The sequence below is a fragment of the Galeopterus variegatus genome, unplaced genomic scaffold (genome assembly GCF_000696425.1).
Source record: "Galeopterus variegatus unplaced genomic scaffold, G_variegatus-3.0.2 Scaffold163, whole genome shotgun sequence".
Taxonomy (NCBI): domain Eukaryota; kingdom Metazoa; phylum Chordata; class Mammalia; order Dermoptera; family Cynocephalidae; genus Galeopterus; species Galeopterus variegatus.
The window spans coordinates 862,009-887,810 of NW_007726274.1; the positions used below are offsets into that span (position 1 = coordinate 862,009).

At 42.9% G+C, this 25,802-nt stretch overlaps 1 protein-coding gene across 2 annotated transcripts in view; it reads left to right on the plus strand.

Annotated features, from left to right (window-relative positions):
• The window catches only part of PBX1 (pre-B-cell leukemia homeobox 1), a 320,819-nt gene extending 295,462 nt beyond the window's left edge, over positions 1 to 25,357 (plus strand). For both annotated transcript variants that reach the window (XM_008594462.1, XM_008594449.1), the window contains one exon: positions 23,857 to 25,357. Coding sequence is in view for 1 of the 2 variants with exons in the window: in XM_008594449.1 (XP_008592671.1) it covers positions 23,857 to 23,877 (21 nt within the window). In the remaining variant the exon portion in view is untranslated. The remainder of the gene's footprint in view (positions 1 to 23,856) is intronic.
• Positions 25,358 to 25,802: the final 445 nt, after the last annotated feature.

Sequence of the window (25,802 nt, forward strand, 5' to 3'; positions counted from 1 at the left end):
TGAGGGTTGCGATCCCGTTACCGGCCAGTAAAAAAGACAAAAAGGAAAAAAAAAAAAAAACCTTCGCAGGCCTTATTGGATTATTGTTACTCTACCTTCCCCAGTCACACAGGAATTTAACTCCGTCCAACTCAACCAGTACTTAGCAGATGATCGCTGGACTACAGCAGTGCACAAGATCACTAAGATTAGTCAGCAATTGCTTTCTTAAATTATCCATATGTAAATGTATGTTGTTCTGTACAGGTAAAGGAGTAATGTTAGAATGATAGAAAAGAAATATTCTGAATTCTGAGGGGGCTTCATTAATCTTTCCTTCTTTTTCCTGTAAGTTCAAGAAGGAAAAAAATAAAAATAAAAAACTTCTGGCTTCAGCCAGACTTCTCACAGCTTTCCTAGAAATTCTAAGCTTATTTCTATCTTTTTGACACACTCACAGACTCATTCTTCAGGCAGGTTTCTGTCTCTTTTACGAACACTTTCTCCTTCCTGGAGTCAGTGTCCCTCCTCCGAGCTCCTCCAGCATGCCTCTGTGTCTTTGGCCCTGCCTTGAATGGTTGTTAGATATCTTATCTCCCCATAATATTGCTAGGACTCAGGGGGCCAGACCTCTGTCACACACAGAACAAAGCAACAGTGAGTACTTGCTCAGACAATTGAAGAAGGAGGAAGGAAGAAAAGAAAAAAGGAAGAAGAGAGGGAATAAAAGGGTGAGAGAGGAAACGGGGGAGGAAGGAAGGAAATAAACAGTAGAGAGAAGGGATAGGAGGAGGAAGAAAGGGCAAGAGCGAGAGAAAATGGGAGGAAAGAGACAGAATGCAGAGAAGATAAAGAGGTTAAAGGAGAAATGTTAAGGAAGTGGGGGAAGGAGAGGAGGTGAGAGAGTGAAGCCTTTAATGTGCCATTACAGACATCTCCTAAAGTGAGATCTCAGCACCTTGGCAGGAAGAAGTCGAAAAAGGGGCACTAGGAGAGATAAGGGATCTCAAAGAAAGTATGGAGCAGGCACAAAGACAAACTTCCATGGCATGACCTCACTGTTTTGTTTAAGAGCAGCTCTTCCTACCACAAGTCAAAACTACAAGTCTGCGATTTATTTCAAGAATTCTAATTCTTTCTAAGATGAGAGCCTGGGTTGTCTCACAGGCCTGCATATCCCTGCCAGCATTTGGTGTGAACACGTGGTTATTTGTAATTATTTAGTCATTTATTCCTTCGCTTAGCCAATATTGAACCAACACCCCCCACCCCATCCCCACCGTCCATGTGCCAGGCACTAGACTAGCTATTCGGAACACAACCTTGACCGAATTCTCTGTTGTCAGGGAGCTAGGTTCCAGTAGCAGGGGAAACAGACAGTAAACAAAATAAATACATAAACCCAGTGGTGTGTTAGGTGGTGGTCATTGCTGGGGGGGAAAGGTAAGAAAGAAGGATGGAAGTGTTGTGATGAATCAAGACAGAATGGTCTGGAGGACTGACTGGCAAGGCGTTTTGAGCACACTGCTGAAGAGGGTAAGGGAGTAAGCCATTAGGGTATCTGAGAAGATTATTCTAGGCAGAAAGATCAGCCTGTGCAAAGCCCCTGAGGCAGGAGCACATCTGGAAGGCTTAAGGAGTTGTAAGGAGCCTGTTGTGGCCAGATCCGAGAGAAGGAGGGGAAGACTAGTAAAAGATGTGGTCTGGAAATTAAATGGTGGAACGGAGGGGCAGACTATCTATGGCCTCTTCTAGGGCCTGGGAGGGAATTTGGCTATTCCTTTGAGTGAGTCTGGAAGCCTTCGGGGGTTTGGGGTAGAGGAGTAGTGTGATGTGACTTAAGTTTTAACAGCAATGACTCTGGCAACAGGATTATAAGTAGACCACAGGGGACCAAATTTGGAAATAGGGAGACCAGTTAGGAGGTGACCACAATATTGTGTGCAAGAGCTGATGGTGGCATGGACCCAGAGAAAATTTCAGTATAAGTAAAGTCCAATTGCTTTCTAGGAACTGACTTTACACATGCAATCCCTTCTGTCTGAAATGACTTCCTTCCTGCTGGAATGCCTTCCCAGGTGTCAAGGCTCAGTGCCGATGTCACCCATCCCTCAGTGTCCCCATAGAGTATTAGTGCCCCACAGCACTCTGTTTAACCCTCTCCTGTAGCTCTCAGGGTACTGTGTTGTGGTTATTCACTTACCCATCCACTGCTCTTCTAAACTGAGAACACCTCGATTTCAGCGCAGTTCACAAACACTTACACTCAGTGAGAATAAAAAGGTGAATAAGACATTCTCCCAATTCCAGTCTCATATGGGAGAAGACTGAACAACTACTCCCACACTTATCATGGAGCTCGGTTCACAGTTGCCAAAGGAATAAATGAGCAAAGAAATTTACCAGAAGTCAAACCACCACGAGCTGGGGATGTGGTGTCCTTATGTGCCACGCTGTTTAAAGTGTCATAGTGCAGGGCTTCATCTGCTGCTCCCCACCCCCACCCCCACCCCTGGCTATGTCCCCAGCACTCCGTCCAGGCAGGACAGTTGCCCATAGATGCTCCAGTGTTGAGAGCTAAGGCTCTTGTCAAAGTGACAGAGGAAAACCCCATGGAAGATCCAGGGAGCAGGGAGTGCGAGACGATCAAAGGCAGTCGCGGATGTATTTATTTTTTTCTGTAGTTGTGGTGGTTGATGCAAAGCGGTCTCCCTGGAGTCTCCTGGTGACATTTGTTACTTGGCTTTCCCACTGCTGCTCCCCACCCCCACCCCCACCCCTGGCTATGTCCCCAGCACTCCGTCCAGGCAGGACAGTTGCCCATAGATGCTCCAGTGTTGAGAGCTAAGGCTCTTGTCAAAGTGACAGAGGAAAACCCCATGGAAGATCCAGGGAGCAGGGAGCGCGAGACGATCAAAGGCAGTCGCGGATGTATTTATTTTTTTCTGTAGTTGTGGTGGTTGATGCAAAGCGGTCTCCCTGGAGTCTCTTGGTGACATTTGTTACTTGGCTTTCCCATCCTTAAACAGAAATTCTGTCCTTTTCACTGAATTGCTCTTCCTTTGCTAATGTTCTGTCTCCCCCAAGTCCCAGGCAGAGCATTTGACATTTGTTATTAGTACAAGAGCATCATTTGCTGAGTGTGAATGAAAAAAAAAAAGTTTCCCCAAAGGGGGAAAATGAATGATTATCTCAGATCTCCTCACCCTTCTTCTCTTCATTTAGACACAACAACAATCCACAGACGTGCTGGGCCCTGGCGGGGAGCTGCCCTAATCGGTTTTCCATTCTAGCTTCGTGGAGATCTGCTGCTGTAATAACTGTAGACAGTTCAGTGGAGGGCAAAAGGTGATGGGCTGTGGGGTGATAGGATATGGGGGGCAGGGGAAGGGGGCTTCAGTGATGTTCGATTCACATGAGATGATGAGGTCCCCAGGGAAAGGTACTGTTCCTCTAACCGAGGAATATTTCCTGAGACCCTACTGTGAGCTAGGCATGGCTCTGGGTGCTGGGATGACAAGCAAAAATAAAAATACCTAGTTCCTGCTCTCAGGGTGTTTCCTTTCTAGTGGGAGTGTCTAAGATCCAACTGTTCCTCTAACCGAGGAATATTTCCTGAGACCCTACTGTGAGCTAGGCATGGCTCTGGGCGCTGGGATGACAAGCAAAAATAAAAATACCTAGTTCCTGCTCTCAGGGTGTTTCCTTTCTAGTGGGAGTGTCTAAGATCCATCCCTTATTCACACACGTATGTGTAAATCTGCAACCTCTATGGGTAATATGAATAAAAGATATGGGATCCTATGAGAGTCTATATTAAAGAGAACAGGATTAGTCAACAGGGTCAATGATGTCTTCTTGAGGAATTGCCTCTGCAGCTACAAACTGATAAATTAAATGTCTAATGGTGGGCAAAAAGAGAGTTCTAAGCAGAGAGAATAGTAGGCTCAAAGGTTGTGTTGCAGGAGGAAAGCCAGCAGGTACCAGTGCCTGCCCGCAGGCCACAGAGAGCAAGGGAGGGTGCCCGAGGAAGACGAGGGGGCCAGAGAGGTAGCAAGGGGAGGACCACAGGGGGTCTCCATGCCGCACGTGCACCTGTCTCTTCGCTCCCCCAGAGCACCTGCACAAAGCAGTTCTCAATGAGGAGAGCAAGCGCTGATCCAACAACAGTTCATTCATTCAGCCTTCCACATAGGGATAGTGAGAGGAGGAATTCACATTCTGTTCCTTCATGAGATCACAGTCTGGTAAGATACAGAAATAGAAAATGACCCTGCATTATGATAAGTGGTATTATCAGGTTATGTTTAACTGCCATGGGGTAGAGTGACTCAGGTGTGGTGAGTTGTAGAGGAGCTAGGGGAGACTTGGAGGAGGGGAAAGATGTGGGCCACTGTTGTTGGTAGGAGGAAGCTCAGAGCCCGTTTCTTTCCCATGATCAGCACCAGGTCCTGTTCGTTTCCCACATCTCTCTGCTCTCCCAGCCCCTAGCCCTTCAGCCTACAGTGCCATTCAGTGTAAATCTTTCTCTGAGAGTTGCTTCTCCTTGTGGTCATACAGTAACAGGCTCCTAAACCTGCCTGTGGGGTGAATTACGAGCTGATCCCTGGAGCCCCAGCCTCTGTTGCCCACAGAATGAATTGTGGCACTCCAGGCTGCTGGGCTTTTTATTTATTTATTTGTTTGCTTTAGCATATTTTAATATGATCATTAAATTGCAATCTGCCACCCATCCCCAACCCCGACTGTCTTCAGATGGAACAGATTTTTCACAGGTAATGATACCTATAAACTTCAGGGACAGCAGTCACTGGAGCAAACTGGGGGAGGGCAGGGAGAGGGGTTACAGAAACACGTCCTACCTGGCTGGACCTTGGCTGTCCTGTTATTGCCCTGGGCTCAGCTAGACCTATTCCAGGGCAGCTAGAATGGCCAAGTTCTTCTGGGCAGCACCTGTGGCTTGTTCCAGTCTGAGAAACCTGTGCTGAGAAGGCAGAGGTGAGTCTCTCCACCTTGTCCCTCCATGCCTCAGATCATCCCTGCTCCACATTGTGCCAGGCAGTAAAGGCATCACACAGCCCACCTTTATGGTGTTGCATGGGGATGGATCTGCAATGATAAATCAAAGGCAAAGTGAATGCCAGATGGTGCCATGGAGCTTGTGTTCCTGAGGTCATTGTCTGATCTAGTACCTACTTCCTCGAGTCTGATCTACTGCATTGAGGAGATTGCCATCTGATGGCAGGGCCATGACCCTACAGAGGGTGACAGTCAGCATGGTTATAATATCAGCACCATGGATTTGTCTAGCATTTTATGAGGTGTGTTGTCACATTTCTTTGCTGCTTCACAACAGCTGTGAGTATGACAGCGCAGATGCCACGATTCCCATTCTGTAGGCAATGAAACTGAGATGGGAGGTCTGTGGAGTAAATTGTTCAAGGAAGTACCCAGCTCACAGCAAGTTTTCATTAAATGTGTGTGGATTGAATGAATCAGTTCATGCTACTCTAAAGCAACCTCAAAGGCACATCTCAAGATTTGCTTCTGGAATCACATCCAGAAGATCCAGGATTGAGATCCTGGGGGACTGCCACTTCCACCTGAACCAGCTGGGTAACAAATCACCACCAATTCCCCACTAATTAATTCCGGTGCGTGCCAGAGTGCTTGATATTGGAAAAGGTGCTTTGAAGGTGTAAATGCATAGTAGGCAGAAAAACATCTGTCTCCACATTATTGTGTTTGTACTGGACCAGGCACGGTTCTTAGGGCTTTGCACATATTCACCTATTTAATTTTCTCAACAAGCACAAGTAGCTACTATCTTACATCCATTACAAATGAAGAAACTGAAATACAGACAGGTTGAGCAACTTTCCAAGAGGTGCGAAAATACGAAGCAGAGGAGCTGGGAGTCTGGCTTTAGAGTCTGAGCTACTGACCACTGTGCAACACCACCTCTTACTTTATTTTGTTACCAGAGCATGCAAGCTCCTGCTCTACATATGCATTGCCCTAGCCATTTTACTGCCAGAATCTAGGTACAGGTGGAAGAATGGAAACAGTTCTTGCCCAGGGGTGGAACTGGGAGCTCAGGAAAAGAAGGAGAGAGAGGTAATAGCAGACATCTTTGCTGTACTAAAGAACTCAAACCTTTTAAACAAATAAACTAAGCTGTGACAAGTCCCTGCATTTTCCATAGCTTCTGAAAATAGACTTAAGGCACAAAGCTATCTCAATTCTTTCAGGGGAAAGGGGAGTCCAATCTAGAGATAAGACTTAGAACTCCAAGCTTCTAGTCAGTATACCAGCCACTGGATCATGGCCCTTAAAAATGTGTACTATTTTAAAAATCTACATTTTAAAACCCAAAAAAGCCAAGTAGGTATTTCTGTTCATTATTCTGTAACTGGCTTAGCAACAGTGATCAAATTGCATCTCAGCAAAGGAGCTGAATTTACATAAACTGGGTAAAGCAGATGAGTCAGTAATCTAATCACACACTGGAAATCCTCATGTTTGTAGCTTGTGTCTTCTGGTGGGCAACCTGGAGAAGAGGCTGTTGTCCCAGCTCCTTCCTATTACCCAGCCATGGAGTCACGGAAAGCACAGGAAGTGTCACCAGATGCCAGATACTCTGTGACAATATGGGACAGCAACAAACAAGCTGTGGCTCAAAGCCATTGTGCCAGGAAATCATCCTCGAATGGCATCCTTATTGATAATTTTACCCAGATTATGAGCTATCCACAGAGATTTCATGCTGATCCTGACGTTATAACCATACACCTTCCGTTTTTCCCTTATTCTAACCAGAACTGTGAACACTGACTCTTACCCGTTTGTAGCTTGTGTCTTCTGGTGGGCAACCTGGAGAAGAGGCTGTTGTCCCAGCTCCTTCCCATTACCCAGCCATGGAGTCACGGAAAGCACAGGAAGTGTCACCAGATGCCAGATACTCTGTGACAGTATGGGACAGCAACAAACAAGCTGTGGCTCAAAGCCATTGTGCCAGGAACTCATCCTCGAATGGCATTCTTATTGATAATTTTACCCAGATTATGAGCTATCCACAGAGATTTCATGCTGATCCTGACTTTATAACAATACACCTTCCGTTTTTCCCTTATTCTAACCAGAACCGTGAACACCGACTCTTACCTGACTCTAGTCATGACCCTCAAAATAACTTTAACCATAACCTGAATGCTAATTCACAGTTGGTGGCAGAGGAATGATTTGGTCATTATTTTATTTGTGCCCTTAATTAAGCAAGATGACTCTGCTTTGAAGAGTCATCCCAAGGCCAAATTTTTAAAAATACATATACATATAATTTTAAAAGAAATAAATTATATAGCGCCCGAGATTCAGAAAGGATCTCAGAAGTCCCCTGGCCCAGCCCTCCTTTTTCCAAGCTGGACATACCCTATGCCATTCAATTTGTGGGATCTGACTCATGCTACAGTGGCTATGGATGGTTTTCAGCAAGAGAGAAACTGTTTGATTAAAAACATGGATTTCTAAGAAACCCTCTAGGGTGACTAGACTAAAGGGAAGGAGGACAGCATCAGGGAAACAGTCCACAGTGGAGATTAGGAAATTTATGAGATGACACAGAGGAAGGGCATGAGCTCAGTTCCCAGAGAGCTTTAGGTTTTAAATTTTTTTTCTGCTGCTTAAGAGCTGGGAGGTCTTGAGCAAGTTCTTCCACCTCTCTGAGCCTTCTGAGGCTTTTTCTTCACTTGTAAAGCAGGATGTCAGGGTTGCCAGGATTAATGATACCATATTTAAGGACACAACATGTGCTTGACACATACCAGGTGTTCCATCCATCCGATTCCCCTTTGTGCTCTCCCAACATCCTTCATTTGGCTTCACACTCAGGACAGGCTATAAAATCGAGCTATGCAAATTATAGCTTAGAGACCATGCAGAAAAAGATGTCCTGTTAGGGACAAAGTGCTTCAAGGTACTCAGGAGAAAGCCACCATCTGTGATTTGAAAATTCATGTGCAGGTGCCCAAGGCAAATGGGCCTGGAGCAGGTATGCCCAGTCTGTAAGGTGGAGTGTCCCATCTGGAGTAGTTGGCCTGAAAGCTGTCCCTCTTTGACCCATCACACCTCTCCCATTAGCTCTGAGGGTTCTTGCACAAAGAATAATAAATAAACTCCAGAATCAGCCACATACCCAGGAAGAAAGGGAGGTGGGGGATGAGTCAGACAAGGCTTCAGTCACTGCTCACCAACTGCTTCGTATCCCCCATGGATTTCTTGTCAATGATTATTCAATCTCAGGCCTGACCTTTCTATTCTAAATAACACTGCAATATCAGTGCAGCCCAGCCCGCAGCTTTTGCAGGAAATTAACTGTATCTGGCTCTCACAGGAGACCCAAGAAATCCCCTCAGTAACTAAGCCCAGACTGGTTTACAGGAAAAAAAACTCAGCATTATCTTCTTCTTATACACTCCTCCTAATACCCGTCTAAATATCACAGAGCTCCCAGCTGTTTAATTCTAATAAATACTCATCTATTCTCAAAACAGACAAATGTTAGGTCTCAGGTGGGCCCCAAGCATTTCATGCGGGAGGAAGAGAATATGGAGGAAGAGAAAAAATAGTGCTGCTGACAGCTAGCTTAGATTTCCACTCGTGTACAACACCAACTTAAGAAAACGGCTAGTGGTTTGCAGGTGAGCCAGAGCTAGAGGTGACTTCAGAGGGGTCTGTTTCTATAACCAGTGTCTGCACGGAGACGTTCTTTCCTCCCTCAATGCAGCGTTGAGGCCCCGGTTCTGCACCTCCCAACAGGGAAGAGAGCCCATGACCAAGCTGGACGTCTCTGTGCACGGAGCAGCTTGACCTTGACAATTAAGGATCCAGGTTTTGTTGGGAAGTCTTCTTGCTCTGAGTTGGTGTTTGGACCTGAATCCAGATGGTCACCCCACCCACAGCGGCCCTACTTAAAGTATATGGGAAATGGAGAGAGAAAGGCTTCCCATGCCCTCTGAAACCTGGTTTATTTGCAAATAATATGGTCCAAGGGATGGGCAGGGCAAAAGGAAGGACCATCTGACATTTTGGCTTGGAAAATGCCTGATGTGGGTCAACAAGTATTAAGAAATCTTCTGGCCTGGGTCTCACTGGCCCTTAAAGAATCCTAGCTTTCTTTAAGCAGTCACAGTGGCTAGGAGTCTAGAGAGGCTCTCAGGGAAGATCTGGACTGATACAGAGACCCCCAAGAGTCTTCGATCCTGGCACCTTCCCCCAGGTGATGCTCAGATGAAAACCAGATGGGGGTTATGATTCAGATCCTGTGACTCCCTCTAGGAACCAGTTACAACCTCTGTGGCTCAGATAACTCTGGGAAGCTGAGGAATTTCACAGTCAGAGCAGCTACTGGTTTGAATTGTTCTGAACCTGCACTGTGTTTCCTCATCTGTCAGTGGTTCTCTAAGTGTGGTTGGTGGCCCCTGGCTGGCAGGTGAGGAGGGTTCTCTGGGCCATTGGCAGATGGGCCTCTGACAGTTTAAATGTTGGTTCTTGTGTCTCTGGCATGAATTAATAATGAGCCTTTATTTTAACAAAACCTGAATACCATCTCAGTGATTCCACAACATGAACAGCCTGAGATTTTCCATTCAGTCGCTGAGGTTTATATAGAATGCTGTATGACAGCTGACAGTGGTGGGTGGTCCACGGGGCCTCTACTCCACTGAAAAACCTGAATGTTGCAATTTCATATCTGCAGTTAAAAACCCATTAGATCCATCTGCCTGCTTCTGCTGTGCTTGTCAGGAAGCTTGGATAACTCTTATAGGCCAGGGGGAGGCAGGTTGACTTCCCAGATTTGGCTCCATGTAGCTCTAGCAGGTTTCTAGAAAAGACCTGAGGACTGGAATATGTCTACCTATCTGGCCACTGGCTCACATGTCTCTGAATCTGAATCTCATGCTGAAACTCCTGGGCTTTGGCTTCTGTCCCAGTTGGCACTGCCTTTTCCAATTTAACAAGAATTCACTGAGCACTTCTATGTCCCAGGGCTTCTTCTAAGTATAGGGGATAGATAACTAAATGAAGCAGATCAGAAAATCCCTGTCTTCTGAGAGCACACAGAGAGGAAAGAGACATAAACAGGATAAATAAGTAAAATATATAGAATGTGAGTGATACCTGCTAAAGAGAAATTAGCAGAGATGAGAAAGAGTGAATGTTTGGCTGGGGCAGGAAATGGGGGCATGTAATTTTAGTTGATTTAGCCAGGGAAGGCCTCACTAAGAAGGTGATATTTGAACAAGACCTACAGGAGGTGAGGCAATGAGCCACATGTATATCTGGAGCAAAACTAATCCAGGCAGAGAATACAGCATGTTCAGAGGTCCTGAGGTGGGAGCATGCCTGGTCTTTCAAGGAACAGCATGGAGACTAGTGTGGCTGGAGCAGAGAGAGCAAGAGGGAGAACAGTCATTATGGTAATTAAGGGGCCCCATGGGTCATTGTCAGGACTACAAATTCTACTCAGAAAGACATGAGGAAAAACTCTGGAGGGTTTAAGTAGAGGACCACTTATTTAGAATTCAGGAGATGTAGGTGCTAGCCTCAATTTTCCTACTAACAAGCTCTATGACCAAGTAATTTTAATTATTTTCATCCTAAAATTACTTTACTGACTTTACTTTCAAATGCTTTAAAATGAGGAGTTTGTACTATTGAATTCTAACATCCCTTTAGCTCTAACATTCTGTGATTCTAGTCAAACAAATCAGAAAGTAAGTTGAAGAAATGTGCCCCATGAAAAACTCAATGGAAGATGGAGGAGAAGGACCGGGCGGGTGCTCCATCCTTGCAGAGCTGATGATCTTATCAGGGAAGATTTGTCTAGTCTAAAACTAGACAAAATGTTCTCATAGGATCCAGTTAAGTAATAGTACAACATGGTAAACAGTAGGTGCCTAATGAGGAGCACACAGAGTACTGTGAGGGTTCAGATAATAGAGTGCTCTCAGTGGGCAGTGCACCTGGGGAGACCAGTTAAGTAATAGTACAACATGGTAAACAGTAGGTGCCTAATGAGGAGCACACAGAGTACGGTGAGGGTTCAGATAATAGAGTGCTCTCAGTGGGCAGTGCACCTGGGGAGGTTTCTGAAGGATGTAGGGTAAAAGCCAGGCCTTGGAAGCCAGGTAGGCTTTGATGGGTGAATATTACTGCCTCCAATTTATTTGCCCAATAAAGCAGGAATTACATGGCATGTAAATAAATGTAAAGCAGGTTGGCAGTTTAATGTGGGTGTGCGCTCAGGCACAAGCAGATGGTTATTTGGGTTTTCATGAGCTGATCAAAAGCAGTTTCCTACAAATTTCTTGGCATCTCATTTTAGGACATCCTAGTGACCCTGCCCCATCATGGACAGGTGGGACGGGGTCTTGGAGAGTGGTTAGGTCTGAAGATTAGTGATTCCTAGAGCCTTGCCGGAGTTTTTCAGGATGGCTACTATTTTGCCACCTCTGCATTCCCTAGGAGTCCTTGATGAGCTCGTGAGTATAACTTGTCCCCAAAAAGTGGCGAAGACGGCCAAAGCTCAACGGGGTCTTGGAGAGTGGTTAGGTCTGAAGATTAGTGATTCCTAGAGCCTTGCCGGAGTTTCTCAGGATGGCTACTATTTTGCCACCTCTGCATTCCCTAGGAGTCCTTGATGAGCTCGTGAGTATAACTTGTCCCCAAAAAGTGGCGAAGATGGCCAAAGCTCCATAACTTGTCCCCAAAAAGTGGCGAAGACGGCCAAAGCTCATTTCCCTACCTTCTGTCATGGAGCCCCCAAATCTCAGAATTGGAAGGAACCTCCTCCCAGGAAGAATGGACCCCTCTCTTCCTTAATGCTCTACTGTACACCATTCTCTATCGCAGCACAAATAAAGAATGTTCTTTACACTTGTTTATTTAAAGCAAATGACTAACTCGAAGTTTCCCTCTGCAAGGGTAGTGACAATATCTTACTCATCTCTGTGTCCCCAGCACCTGGTCTAATAGCAGATAGTAAATGTTCAATACATGTTGAAGGAAGTAATACTCCAGCTCAGTTCATCTTTATCTTTTTGGGGTGGAATTTCAGGTTCTATAAAGAATCTGAAGAAGGCTATGAACCTACTCCCCAGAGCAAAATGTACTCGTGCACATACTACAACATTTTGCAAACCATTTCTGAGGGCGGATGGGCCGCAGGTTGAGCCCTGCTCTAGGGGACACAGTGATCACTTTAAGAAATCCTTCACAAGCAGTCCTGCAGCCTTGGCCTGGACCCTTCCAGTAACGGGGAGCTCCCTCCCTCCCCACGTAGGAACAGTGTTGACAGTTAGGGGTATCATCTCTACATATTGTCCAGCAGCCCACCTTTCTGTAACTCCCTCCCACCATCCTCGTTCTGTCGTGAGCAACTATAATCAGAGAAGGAGCTGGACATTTGCTCTTACAAGGGGTCTAATCCATCACGCATATAACTGCTTTTTAAATGTTTATGAACCCAAATCCTGAGCCTCCCTGGGCTTCTCTTTCCTCTGCTGTCTTTTGCTCTGAAAGGGGTTATGTCGTCTCACTATCCTGATTCTGTGTCTTCAGAAAAATCCCACCTTATCACCACCACTATTAAAGTATGGTGCTCAGAGAGAGGCAGAGGAGACAGACATTATTTCTCCCATTGTTCCAGACAATGTGCTTGCCTGACGCTGCCTAAGACTGTATTTCCTTTTTGGCAGCCATCTCACACCAGTGACCCATTAATGAGCAAAGAGCCACATAATCCTCCCAAGTCTTTTTTCAGGTGTGTTGTTGATAAGTCCTATCTCCCCACCGGCCATTTCTGCAGCTTGCTGTTCAGATCTAATTGCAGTACTTTTACATTTATCCTTGTTAAATGCCATCCTATTAGATTTAGTTCTTGAGTCCAGCCTGGTGAGAGCTTTTTGGATCCTGATTTTGTCATCCAACATATTAGCTCATTACTCTCAGACAATGTGTTTAACGTGCGACAAGGAGCTACCATTTTTGGAGTATCTCTCCGACAGATTCTGTGCTTTACACAGCATATTCTTTTATTCTACTCTCATTCCAACTCTATGAAGTGTGTTATGATCCCCATTTTATATACAAGGAATCTGTGACTCAAAAATGTTAAGTGACGTATTCAAGGACATACTACTAGTATGCAGTAGATTCAGGATTTGAACCCAGCTCTTCCTGACTCTGAAGGCCATGTGCATAGCCACTCTACTATTCTGCTTTTATCCCGGTAATTAATATTTTAAACAGGACAGGGCAGAATGCTTCGGGCTGGGGGTTGATTCATTCAGCATGATTCCTTTCCCCTGATTGCTGTGTTACTTCCATATTACTCACCATTATCCCAAGGAAAAGCAAGAGGGATTTTGTTCACCATTTTGAAGAAATACAATTAGAGTAACTCCATCATTTACTATTTGGTAAGGGGTTCCATGAGCCCCGTATCAAATAGTAAATGATGAGAATGGGGTGTGACTTGTTTTTGGTCAACACATGTCAGCTTCTGAAAGTCCCAGATTCTTTTACTAAGTTCTCTGAAGCCCTTGGTTAAAGAATTGAGTCTGGATTCTTGCCTGAGAATATTGCTGAGCTTTCTTAGTAGTATTTTTTTGCGGGGGGGGAATTGGGGGTGACTTCTTTTACCAGACCTCTAAAAGCATCAATGAAGGAAAGCCAGAGATATCTTTCTTGATAGTGTCTTAAACCTCCCATATATGCTTCCTAATTATAGATCAGTCCTCTATGAATTTACACAAAGTATTATTAAACATGCTTTAAAATTTTAGCCAGTATGACCTCAGACTGTAAACATCCATTTACATATGTGACTGTCATGACCAGTGCCCAGTGACCACCTCATACATGGGCCTTACAGTAACAGCTTTTTTTTTAATTACAGAAGGGAATAAATTCTGTTGGCTTTTAATTTCAAAAACCTTAATTAAGTTTCTTAACAGTTTTTTGTTTTGCTTTTTGTTTTTTTGAGGGGTAGGTACATTTGACCCAAGACCACTGAGGAATCCAGAAAAAGTCAGAGACCAGACTTCTTTCAAAGATTGTTTAGAAAGCAACAATAAAAAAGAAAAACAAGAAATAAGGACATGAAGGGAGAGGGCACACACCTTTTGTTCCTATTCTTGCCTTAAAAACAGACCTTCACAGGTGACAAGTCTGAGCGGCTGATAAGGGGGTCGCATCTCCCAGAGTTCTGAGCTATGTACTGTCCAAGGAGCTGTTCCCTTTCCGGGTGGTTCACCTGAGTTTTTCTTCCCCCTACTGAGTCTAAGTTAATGTAAGAACTTTGGGGATCATCAGGCTCAGGGATTAGACCCCCTCAGAGCCTGTTTTCTCCTTCTGTCAGTGAGACCTCTCTTCCCCATTTATCTCTGCTGTGAGATCCCCCATCCTGACTGATACTTTCTGTATGCACATGTATTACATCACTTGTGTTAGAATAATATTTATTTCATTATATGCATTATTGTGTATTATATAATTTTAAACATAAATATTTGATACCTACAAATAAGTTCTTACTGTATAATTTTCACACACATCAATCCACACTCATAATCCTCTGCCTGCTGCACATTTTAACAGAGGTGGGTCATTACAGTTTGTTGTAGGTAGGAAAATGGGGGGCTCTGAAGCAGTGAGCTTTTTCCCCAAAACCTTCCTCCACTACAAAACCCTCTTGCCTAGAGGCTAAAGACAGAATTTATACTGAAACCTATTCCATAAAGATTCACAGGTATCACAGAACAGAATAAATACAAAGATCTTTGAAAGAATCAAAGCCCCCTCCCCCTACTGTGCTGGTGAAAAGTCTGCAGTCCAGAGACACGCTTGCCTAAAATGACATGGCTTAGCATCAGAGTTTGTGCTGGCTGGGTTCTCTGGGAAGCTGTCTGGGTTCTGAGGTGAAGTTAGGACTGAAAAAGTGTATGGAGGAGTTACACCTGGGGAGGAAGAAAGTGACAGAAGCATGATCAGGCAAGGATGCCATCTAATAGTGATGCAGACATGAAAAAGTCTCGGCCCACCCGTTAGGGAGCTCCGGAACAAAAACCACCCTTTAGATGAGTCCCATGTTGGGCAGAAATGGTCATCCCCTCGTACCACCACCACGCTCAGTGACCACCTGAGCAGGACCTTAAAGGCTCTAACAGGCAGAGACTGTCAGCTGACCACTCTCCTGGGAGCTGGGCAATCAGCCCTTTCTTGAAAGGGGATATGAATGGTGCATTTGCATGATTTCCATGTCTGCCACAGAACTGGAATTTAATCTTGAGTTGTTTCTATGTAAGTTCTAGAGAGAGATTATTTCAGTCACTTTATAATAATAGTAATGCTTATTTTTATCCATTGTAAAGTAAGAGTTTTGCCTCAAGAGATACATTACAAATGCCAAAAAAGGATACCTATAACTATGTGTATGTGTGTGTGTGTGTATATATTTATAGGTATCCTTTTATGTATACACACACACCAAATGGTTTTTCATTAAAATATTTTACTGCAGGCATTTAGGCAAGCTATTGGAAATGGCCTAAGGTGTCTCCAGAGTGGAGGTCAATGAACTCAGGACAACCTCTTGAATTTTCCATTAGTGAGTAGTTAGATGAAGTAATAAATAAATTATTATTAAGCACTTTGCAAATAGAGTGTTATGTAAATGCTAAATAATCATAATAATATAGTAGTATGCTGATCTTGATCAACGGGTCGGCTTCCATGTCATTTAAAATGGATGGCGCAGCAACGTCCGTGAAGATGAATGAGCTCCACGTTCGTAAAGCTCAATAACGGTGCGGTGCGGTCTCTTCTGCTTGGGGGCTCGGGCCTCCTTGCCAGTTGCTGCATTCTCTTTCCTTGGTCTCTGTGGGACAATTAGTAGAGGAGGCAGAGGAGAGGGATTCTGGCCAGCTTTAAGGGGCTAGTAAAAAGGCTCCTATGCAAGGATATTTAAAGTGGACTTAGGTGAGTGCATAGGGATTTGCATTTCTGAGAAGTCAGGGCTAATCTATAAGGGAATGGGGGCAGGGAATTAACATTTATTGAGCGCCTCCTGTGACCCAGACACTGCTCTGCTCGGTGCTCCGTGTTTATTATCTCATTTATCCTCCAGGCCAGCACATTAAGGTAATGGAAGAGTAGAATAAAGCAGAATGCATTACTATTTTCCGTAGAAAAGCAGAAAGATTGACCCCAGTGCTATAGCTGCTGTTTTCCTTTTTGCATTCTGGAGTGGGATCTGGAAGAGGGGGAGAGTCCCTCAGGGAATCAGAGAGAGCCTGACTGAATGATTTATCACAGCCCGCCAAATGCTGGGACCTTTTAGGACACACGTGTGATGAGAGTCCCATCTTCCTTTGGGGCTACACCAAATAACTGCCCCTCCTCGCCCGTGCTGTCCACCTAACTCACCCTGGACATCAGAGCGAGAGCCTGACTGAATGATTTATCACAGCCCGCCAAATGCTGGGACCTTTTAGGACACACGTTTGTATGATGAGAGTCCCATCTTCCTTTGGGGCTACACCAAATAACTGCCCCTCCTCGCCCGTGATGTCCACCTAACTCACCCTGGACATCAGAGTCTGGTAGAGCCTCATTTAGACCTTTCATGCACCTTAAGAACATTTAGCAAATATTGATAGAGGGATCACCATTTGCCAAATAACCCATTAATGGATTTATGTACATTATCTCATTTAATTCTTAAGACAACTCTGTGAAACAAGTTTTATTGCCTCTAAGTGTCTCACTTTAGATGAGAACACTAATATTTTGTTCTTTTGCCAAAAGTCACATTAGTTCAAGGGCAAGCAGATGAGAACCAGGTTGGTCCACAGAGCCTGGGTTTTTAACTGTCTGGTAACCTAGTTATACCACCTATGAACTCAGCTGTCTTGATACCTGAGGATTTGCTTTTTCTTTGCCCATTATGGGGCTATGTTTTTATAAATAATGATTAATCGCCATTTGTTTAAGGTGCCAGATTTTGAGGATATAAAAGTAGCTCAGGTGTTTGCTTTTTAACAGCTTTATTGAGCATAATTGACATACAATAAACCACATTTGAAGTGTACAATCTGGTAAACTTTGACATGCATACACACCAGTGATGTCATCATCATGACCAAGACAATGAACATAACCATCAAAAGTTTGCTCCTTCATAATCCATCCTTCCCACCCCTCCTCACCTAACCCCTCCCCAAGAAACCACTGTTCTATTTTCTGTCACTATATTTAGCTCGCATTTTCTGGAGTTCTGTATAAATGAAATCATGTAGTATATACTCATCTGGCTTCTTTCACTCAGCATAATTATTTTGAGATTCATCCAAGTGTTTTCTTTTCCTTTGTTTTATTTACAGAGACATAAGGACTTTGAATAATTAGTATGCATTTTATTCAATTTTAGCTTTGGACTCAATCCAGAATTCAAATTCCAGTTCTGTCACTTATTATCCATGGGCCAAGTGGAAAGTTTCTTAACCTGTCTTGAGACTTGCTTTTTTCTTCTGTGAAATGGGTATGATTTAAACTACATTATAGGGTTAGTGTGAAGTTTAGATGAGGTAATATAGGCAAACTGCATAGCACAGAATCTGTACAAAAGCTCTTGATTTTGCACTTAAAGAGTTAAAATAATAAAAATAAATTTTTCATCAAAATTTCTTTGATATCTCCTAGGTCCTCAGTATCAAGTTAATGTGACAATAGCTTGCATATGTTGAGCCAAGTAGAATACTTAATGTGATAATATCAATTAGCTCTTTTAGTCTTCACAGGAAGCCTGTGAAGTATGTGGGCACATTATTATTCCCATATTACAGATGAGGAAACTGAGAGAGAATCAAAATTTGAATTGAATCATTCTGGCCCAAGACTCTTTTACTTTCATTATGATTTGGCTACCTTTCAATATACAGTTACATCACTCACTAACCCTAGGGTTTTAGGGGCCTCACTGTAGGAAAAAATATCTTGATATGAAGACCAGTAACCGAGTAAAAGTTAGAGAAATGGCCACTAAAATAATAAATTTATTATTGGAACACCAGTTGTTATCAAGGGATACCAAATACTTTAAATGTAGCATCGGCATATACCTGTAATTTGAATTTATGAAGAGTAATTCACCCTAGGGTTCTAGGGTTCACTGTGAGAGAGTCAAAGACAAGGAATCTGTAAAGAAAAACTTATGGCAGCCAGAGCACAGGCTACCTTGATGGGAAGCATTGGAGAAACTTCCGAATATTCTATGTATGAGCCTCAGGTTTTAGAGCAGGCCCAGAAAGTAGGTCCATTATTGAAGCTGACCATTCCTAGCTAGAGCGTATTCGAATTTGGGGATTGGCTGTTAATTTAAACCCCATTGGAATAGCTGTTACAATAGAATGAAAAAATTCAGCTACATCTTCAGTTGTCTTACATATAATAATTGACATTCATTAAAGATTTGGAATTTGGTGAAGCAGAGGAAGGGAGATTTTAATTCAGTTGAGGTGAACAAACACTTCTTATTTGCCTGATATGCACAGGATCTCTACCTTTGAGAACTTCCTATTTAGAGTAGGAGGAAGGGGATAAAAGATATAAATCAAATATTTTCAGTGGTAAGAAAAGTTTCAAAAGTTTTTAGAAGGCAAACTCCACAGACTCAATGATTACCTGGAAGTTGGCACGAAGGGAAGGCTGGGTTTCTGGTTTTGAAAACGTGGACTGCCCACAAAACAGAGAATTAAGACAAACGGATTTTGTAAACTTGGGTGATGAGGGTGACTTTTGGCATCTTGGATTCGAGGTATAATAGAAGATCCAGGTGGAAACCTCCAACAGGCAGTTGTGTTTCCAGGTAACTGAGAGCAGGAGTGAGGTCAGGGTTGAAGATAAGAATTTGTGAGTTGTCAGCCTGGAGGATGTAATTGAAGTCATGGAGTGGAGGAGATCACCTACAGAGAAAGTATGGAGTGAGAATAAATGGTCCACACAGTAGTCATCATGGTTAAAACACACTTGACCAGATGCCAGTATCAGAAGGCATATTAAAGGAACAGGAATGAGTAATATTATCATATAGATCTTTTCTATTCAAAACTTTTTCAAATCTACTCATTTGAAGCGTATACCATTTAGTCCACGTGAGTGCAGTATCAGAAGGCATATTAAAGGAACAGGAATGAGTAATATTATCATATAGATCTTTTCTAGTCAAAACTTTTTCAAATCTACTCATTTGAAGCGTATACCATTTAGTCCACGTGAGTTCATGCAAACTCTAATCTGTAGCCAATGGAAATGCAGAACTTAAAGGGGAAAGGACCCCAAAGCAAACACAGAAGCCCACCCTGGGTGTGGTCCTGGGTGGGGCAGTAGCACTGGAAGGATTTGGGGTGGAGAATGGTGGACAGAGGAGCCAGTGGGATGCAAGAGATATTTTGATGTATTGAGAACAAATCTGACATAAATAGTTGTGTCTTTCTGATACTTTTTCTTTTGTCAAGGATGGAGAGGGTTAAGATACTGACCTGAAAAGGTTTGTTTTACAACGTTCGGCTAGCTGTGTGTTGACGTCTTTGTACCTCAAGCTATCTCTACACATCTCCTCCTCATACCCCCATCTCTCTGTCATTCCACTGACAGACACATGTTAAGCACCTTCTCTGTGTTGACCTCATGTTAGATGCTAGAGACACAAAGAGGGATGGCATTTAGTTCCGGCCCTTGAGAAACAGAACACTCATGGTCGTATGCTAATTATCAAAATGTTCTGCACTGGCATGGTTCTTTATATGTATCTGAGCACGCTCATCTACGTTGTATTGTTCTGCTACAACACGTCTAGGAAGGAGGTAGGACAATGATTATTATGAGGCATCGGGTGGCTGAGACACAGAGGTGGATTGACTTGGGGAAGGTCAGTCAGTGGCCGATGTCCAGATCTTTGGGCCAAATGTTCTTTCTGCTAAGGGGCATGTTTTTTCCCAGCACTCTCATCCTGGGCACCGTGCCTTTGCAATTTCCTGGTTGTCTATTTTATCTCGTTCAGCTGACAAATTTGACAGGCCCTTGGGGAATACTGACTCAAGAATAACTTGCCTTTGGTCAAGTGCTAAATCCCACAGGTGTAGGATGAACTTCGGAGGAGCCATTGTCACTCTCACTGCCCCCTCTCAAACTCTACTGTTTGACTGGAGGGAAGTCTGCTTATCAGTTCTGTATGTACCAGGGAGCACTAGCAAAACAAAATTAGCTCAAACTGGCTGCCATTCAGGTCAGCTAATTAAATTAGCTATTGTTGCATTACTGATAAGGACAGTTTGGAAAAGGAAAAAAGCCACTCATCCCAGCAGCCATGAGGCTAAAGCCAAGAAAATGTGTTAATGGGAACACTCTGAAAGAAACCCCTCTGTCTAGCAGCAGTAGCTAGGGGTCTTTGGTGAACGCCTCCCCTAGCCATCTGCTCCAAGCTTGGTACTCCCAGCCCTCCCTGGCTCTGGTCCTCATAAGCACTGCTGCTCTCTGGCTTTCCAGTACCCAGCTGCAGCCAGAGCAACCCTCCTCTTCTCCTCCTACCAGAAGCCTAATCCTCCTGGGAGTGTGGAGAAAAATGGGGATTTTGGGGGGAGAGAACAGCTCACCTTGTGTGCTAAAATGTAACCTTCTCAGAGTATAAAAGCCAGTTGATATTTGGAAAAACCCTAGAGAAAAAGCTGGGGTGGAGGGAGAGATAAGAAAGGATGGAGAAGATAAGAGAAGGGAAGGGAAAAAAAAGAGAGAAAAGAGGGGGGAAAAGAAGGAAAAAAGGAAGAAATGAAGGAAAGGCCCGCCCAATAAATCTACAATTTTTTGGTTACCCAGCATCTGCTCCTTTACTTGGTAACAGCCTCTTCTCTATTGTGTGCAGTCTTGTGAGGCTGTAAATTAAGTGGGCTGCTATCTTCTAGCTGAGATGTGGGCACATGGGCTTACCCTAGGCCAACTAGCCTCTGTCCTAGAACTCTGGGACGTGAGCGGAGAGACGGACAAAGAATATCAGGAGCTGGTTCACTTTAGTAGCAACTCACCCCAGTGAGATCTGCCACCACACTATATCCTTTCTACTATCAGCCCCCACCCCTCACCCCTGCCCACCAAACTGTCCTGGTTTCATCCTTTTTTCAAGACTAACTATCCAGGCTTCCTAAAATTCTATCAGCTTCCTGACAGGTTTCAGGTTCACTCTCTTCCGCTTAAATTAACCAGAGTCAGTTGCATGCGAATCCAAATGATTTCATGATGCTTCAGTCCAACCCCCTTCCTTGACAACCAGGCAGAGGACCCAGAGATATAAGGCAACTTTCTCAAAATCACACAGATGATCATTGGCAGATCCAGGGCTAGAGCCCAGGCCTCTCACTGTATCAGACTGTGCTGCCTGAACACGGCACTCAGGGTGCATCTTCTGAGGGGATGCACCTGCGAGTCCCTGGGAGCGCATGTGAAATTGTCACCAGTGTCCCTCATTGTCACGGCCCCCTTTTCTCCTGATTTCATAGATTCTGTTTCAGACTTTGAAGTCATGAGATAATATTCTCCCATAAGAAAATAAATGAAATGTAAACCTATTACTAAAATTGTCCATGTGTAAGTTCATGCACGTACGGTGTCTGTCTCTCACTATCAAATGTGAAAGCGCTCTAGCTCAAGTTTATTCTTAAGCCCTCAATACCAATGGCTAGACTATTACAATCAAGGATACCAGTAACACTGAGAAGAGAAACAGGTGTACTTATTTTACAAGGCAGCCTGCTATTATAATTGGAAAAACATGATTTCATAGATTCTGTTTCAGACTTTGAAGTCATGAGATAATATTCTCCCATAAGAAAATAAGTGAAATGTAAACCTATTACTAAAATTGTCCATGTGTAAGTTCATGCACGTACGGTATCTGTCTCTCACTATCAAATGTGAAAGCGCTCTAGCTCAAGTTTATTCTTAAGCCCTCAATACCAATGGCTAGAATATTACAATCAAGGATACCAGTAAAACTGAGAAGAGAAACAGGTGTACTTATTTTACAAGGCAGCCTGCTATTATAATTGGAAAAACATGATGTATGCTGTGCTATGTTACATACTGTAAATTTGGAAGAACATTTTTAAGCCTCACTTTCTTCTTCTGCAGACAAGTTAGCTGTCTTCTCTCCCTCAGTCTCTAGCATTCTAAGCTAAATGGGGAGTGATAAAAGCTAGTGAACTAAATGAGAAATTACACAGGTTAGTGCATTATGCAAATTTACTGAAATAATTGATTTCAAAAAATCTTCTGAGCCCTTAAGATAAAAATAAAAGGAAAAAAACCTTGCTAGAGAAGCTGTGACCAGAGACCATAGCCAAAAATAAAAGGAAAAAAAAAATCAAGCTCCACTTCAGTGTTCATTAAGAGAAGTAGTAGAGAAGTTGGGGCCATCAGTCTTCAGGTGCAGTGTTTTAATTCCAGAGACCCCATTCGACATACCAGTATGTCACCAATAAGATGTTACTAGTGCTTTCAACCCAGGAGAAATCTGTCTTCCAACAGTGTCAATTCAATCAATTGTCATATTGGGAATTTGATGTAAAGAGGTAGCCTAGCCCTAGGCAAATGGGTACTTCCTGAGCACACAGTAAAGTGAATATAATTACTGTTTTACAAAATAATATAAAATCATTGCAACATATGTGAAAATAGGGAAAATATATTTATAACTCTATCACCCTAACTTTCTTAAATTCCTTTATGTTCATAATTTTCTTCTAATATTTGCCCAATGTATGTATCTAATTAATATTTTGGAAATTTATTGATAGATTAGTTTATTTTAAAAAAGCTTGTCGGGCCAAACTTAGTCAATATTTGAGTTCAGAAGTTAGAATTACTGGTTCTTTTCCCATATTTACTATACATTCTCTTTCTCTCCTCTTGATCCCCAGCCACAAAATGGGGAAAGTAACGCCCTCCACTTTTTTAGTGACTAGGACTAAAGTGTCATGTCTCTGAATTTTTCTCAGCTATTCAGCGATAAGTTCAAGTTAATCTTAGATGCATTATTAACTTTTGAAAAACCATTTTTTCTCTCACAACATTTTTTGTATTAAAGCTTGGTTCTATGTATGATTCACTAAAAAAAGGAGACAGTTGTATAATGCTCCCTCTTCACCTTCATTGACCTATGATAGGGTCAGGAGAGATTGTTCTGCATCAGTGTTTTTTAGATGGAGGCAGAAAAACAAGGTGCAGAGGAAAACCATTGGAATCCAATTAAGAGCATGTGGATTCAAGTCCTTGGTTTGCATCTTACCAGCTGTTCAACCTTGAGCTAGTTATTTAAAATCATTAGGATCAATTGCTTCATCTGTAAAACATAGATAATGATAACTATTTTATAGAGTTGTTATGAAGATTAAACAAGCTAATGTAGGAGAAAGTGCTACAAAAATGAATGTCTTTTGTTCTTAAAAGGAAATTATAAATGGGTTACTCTATCAAACTATTCCTAATATTTATCATAAAGAGTTTTTTTTCCGCATTATATGAATGAAGAAGTAACTTCAATTTTTGGTGTCTGATGAGCCATTTCCTGAATCATCTAGGTTCAGGCCTTTTTCTTCACCTATTTTCAGCTTGTTAGCTGCTCATTGAGATCTTGCCAGAGGGTGGGCAAAAGAAATAAAAACTGAAGTCGGTCAATTTGACTCTTCGATAGCAGTCCTGATGAAAGATTTGTGGATAGAGGGTGTTAAAGTTGTGAGTTAAACTGGAATTTTGCCTTCTTACCAGGAAATTGCAAGAACCTACTGATTGTTTGAATGTTCTGGTGATGACAGCTACTCCTCTTCCCTTGACTGAAGAAATATCTTCCTCTACCTGAAAAGTGGCCTCTCTTCCTCAATGACACGTATTGACTTCTGAAGAAATAAGAGGATACCTGCTGGCCAATCATATCAGCCAAAACAACTCTGGTGAGCAGTGGGCTGGCAGATGTTGTAACTAGACGACTGTGCATTGACAGAGCCCCAAAGCAATAATCACTTTCTCTTCCCCACTATTCCAGCAATCAAATAATCACTTTTCAGCATTCACTACACACCACCATATAATATAAACTGTGGTGAGTAGCTAGATATATGACAACCTCTGAACTCAAAAAATCATAATAAATTAAGAAAGCAAGAGTTGTGCATGTAAACAGACAACTAACTACATAGGGGAGAAGACGGTGAACACATTTAGAGCATCTCCCATGTACCAATTACTGTGTGAGGTGCAGAACTTGTATTATTTCATTGAATCTCCACCATATCCCTGAGAGGCATTCCTATTCTTGTTCTACGGATGATGAGACTGGGAGTCAGAGATGTTTAATAACTTGCCCAAGAGCACATAGCTACAAAAGTGTGGAGCCTATTTCAAGTGCAGATGTGTCTAACTCCATACATAGTCTATGCTCTGTTACTAACCCACACCTGCCCATGAGAGAAACTAGAGCTCAGAGACATAGTTTAGTGCAGTTGGATCAAGACAAGACTCTTTAAAATACCTATCAGCAAAACACATTGATAAAGTTTTACCAGTTCCATTAATTGGTCTGGGAAACATTTCCAGCCAGAGGATAAATGTCTGGATTCTGGAGGCACGGATGTGGAGTGGGACTGATGGCACCCTAGTGGCAGCTCAGCCTTTCTACACATGTGTTCATCTGACCAAGTTACTTCCCTTTTCTAGGCTTTTGTGTCATCACCTATAAAATGGAGCATTTCCAGACTATCTAACGTTATTTACACCCCATCAGTGGGTAGGTATGTGGTATATTAGCTTTAATGTCAAGCAGAACTGCATTTGAATCCTGGCTCCTTCCTCAAGCAATGGGCCATTGGGCAAGTCATTTAAGCATCTATAAAATGGAGATAATAATACCTACCTCAGGGTCTTTGCCCTTATTATTCATTCTCCTTGGGACAGTCTTCCCCAGTTATCCACAGAGCTCACTCCTTTACCTCTGTCAGGTCTTCATTCAATTTACCTTTTAGTGAGACCTTCCTTCACCATAATATCTAAACTTGCAAACCATCTGGTGTTTTCTATCTTTTTTCCTCATTTTATTATTTTCTTTAATTAACACTCAATACCTAACATACTATATATAGCACTCAATTATTTATTGCCTGTTTCCCACCTCTAGAATGTAAGCTCTGTAAGAGCAGGGGTTTTTGTATTCTTTACTGCTGTATTCCTAATTTTTAGAATGATTTAGGTGCTTAATAAACATTTCTTGCACAAATGAATGGTTTTGTGAAGATAAGTGAGTGAAGTGTATTGCCCAGGACCCGGCATGTAGCAAACACTTCATACGTTTATCTGTTTGTTATTATTATTATTTTATTATAATTTTGCCTCACCTCAATGGGGCACAGGCATTCCATTTCCCCTCCAGATAATCTGGGATTAGCATTCTGACCTCCTGAGTGAATGTGAAGGCCTGACTGCTGAGATTAGTCTAGAAACAAGAGGAATTAGTCATCCTGAGTGAAGTAAGGAAGAGGCTTTGCATGGTAGCTACTTTCAAATAGCTAAAGGTGTGTCACATGGGCAGAAATTACAGTAAGCATATTCTGCTGCATAAGAAAGAATTTCCCCAGAATTGGATGTCTAATGATGGAATAAGCTATCTCTGGATAGAGTGGGCTGCTCATACCTAGAGGTCTCTTAGAAGGTGGAGAACTACA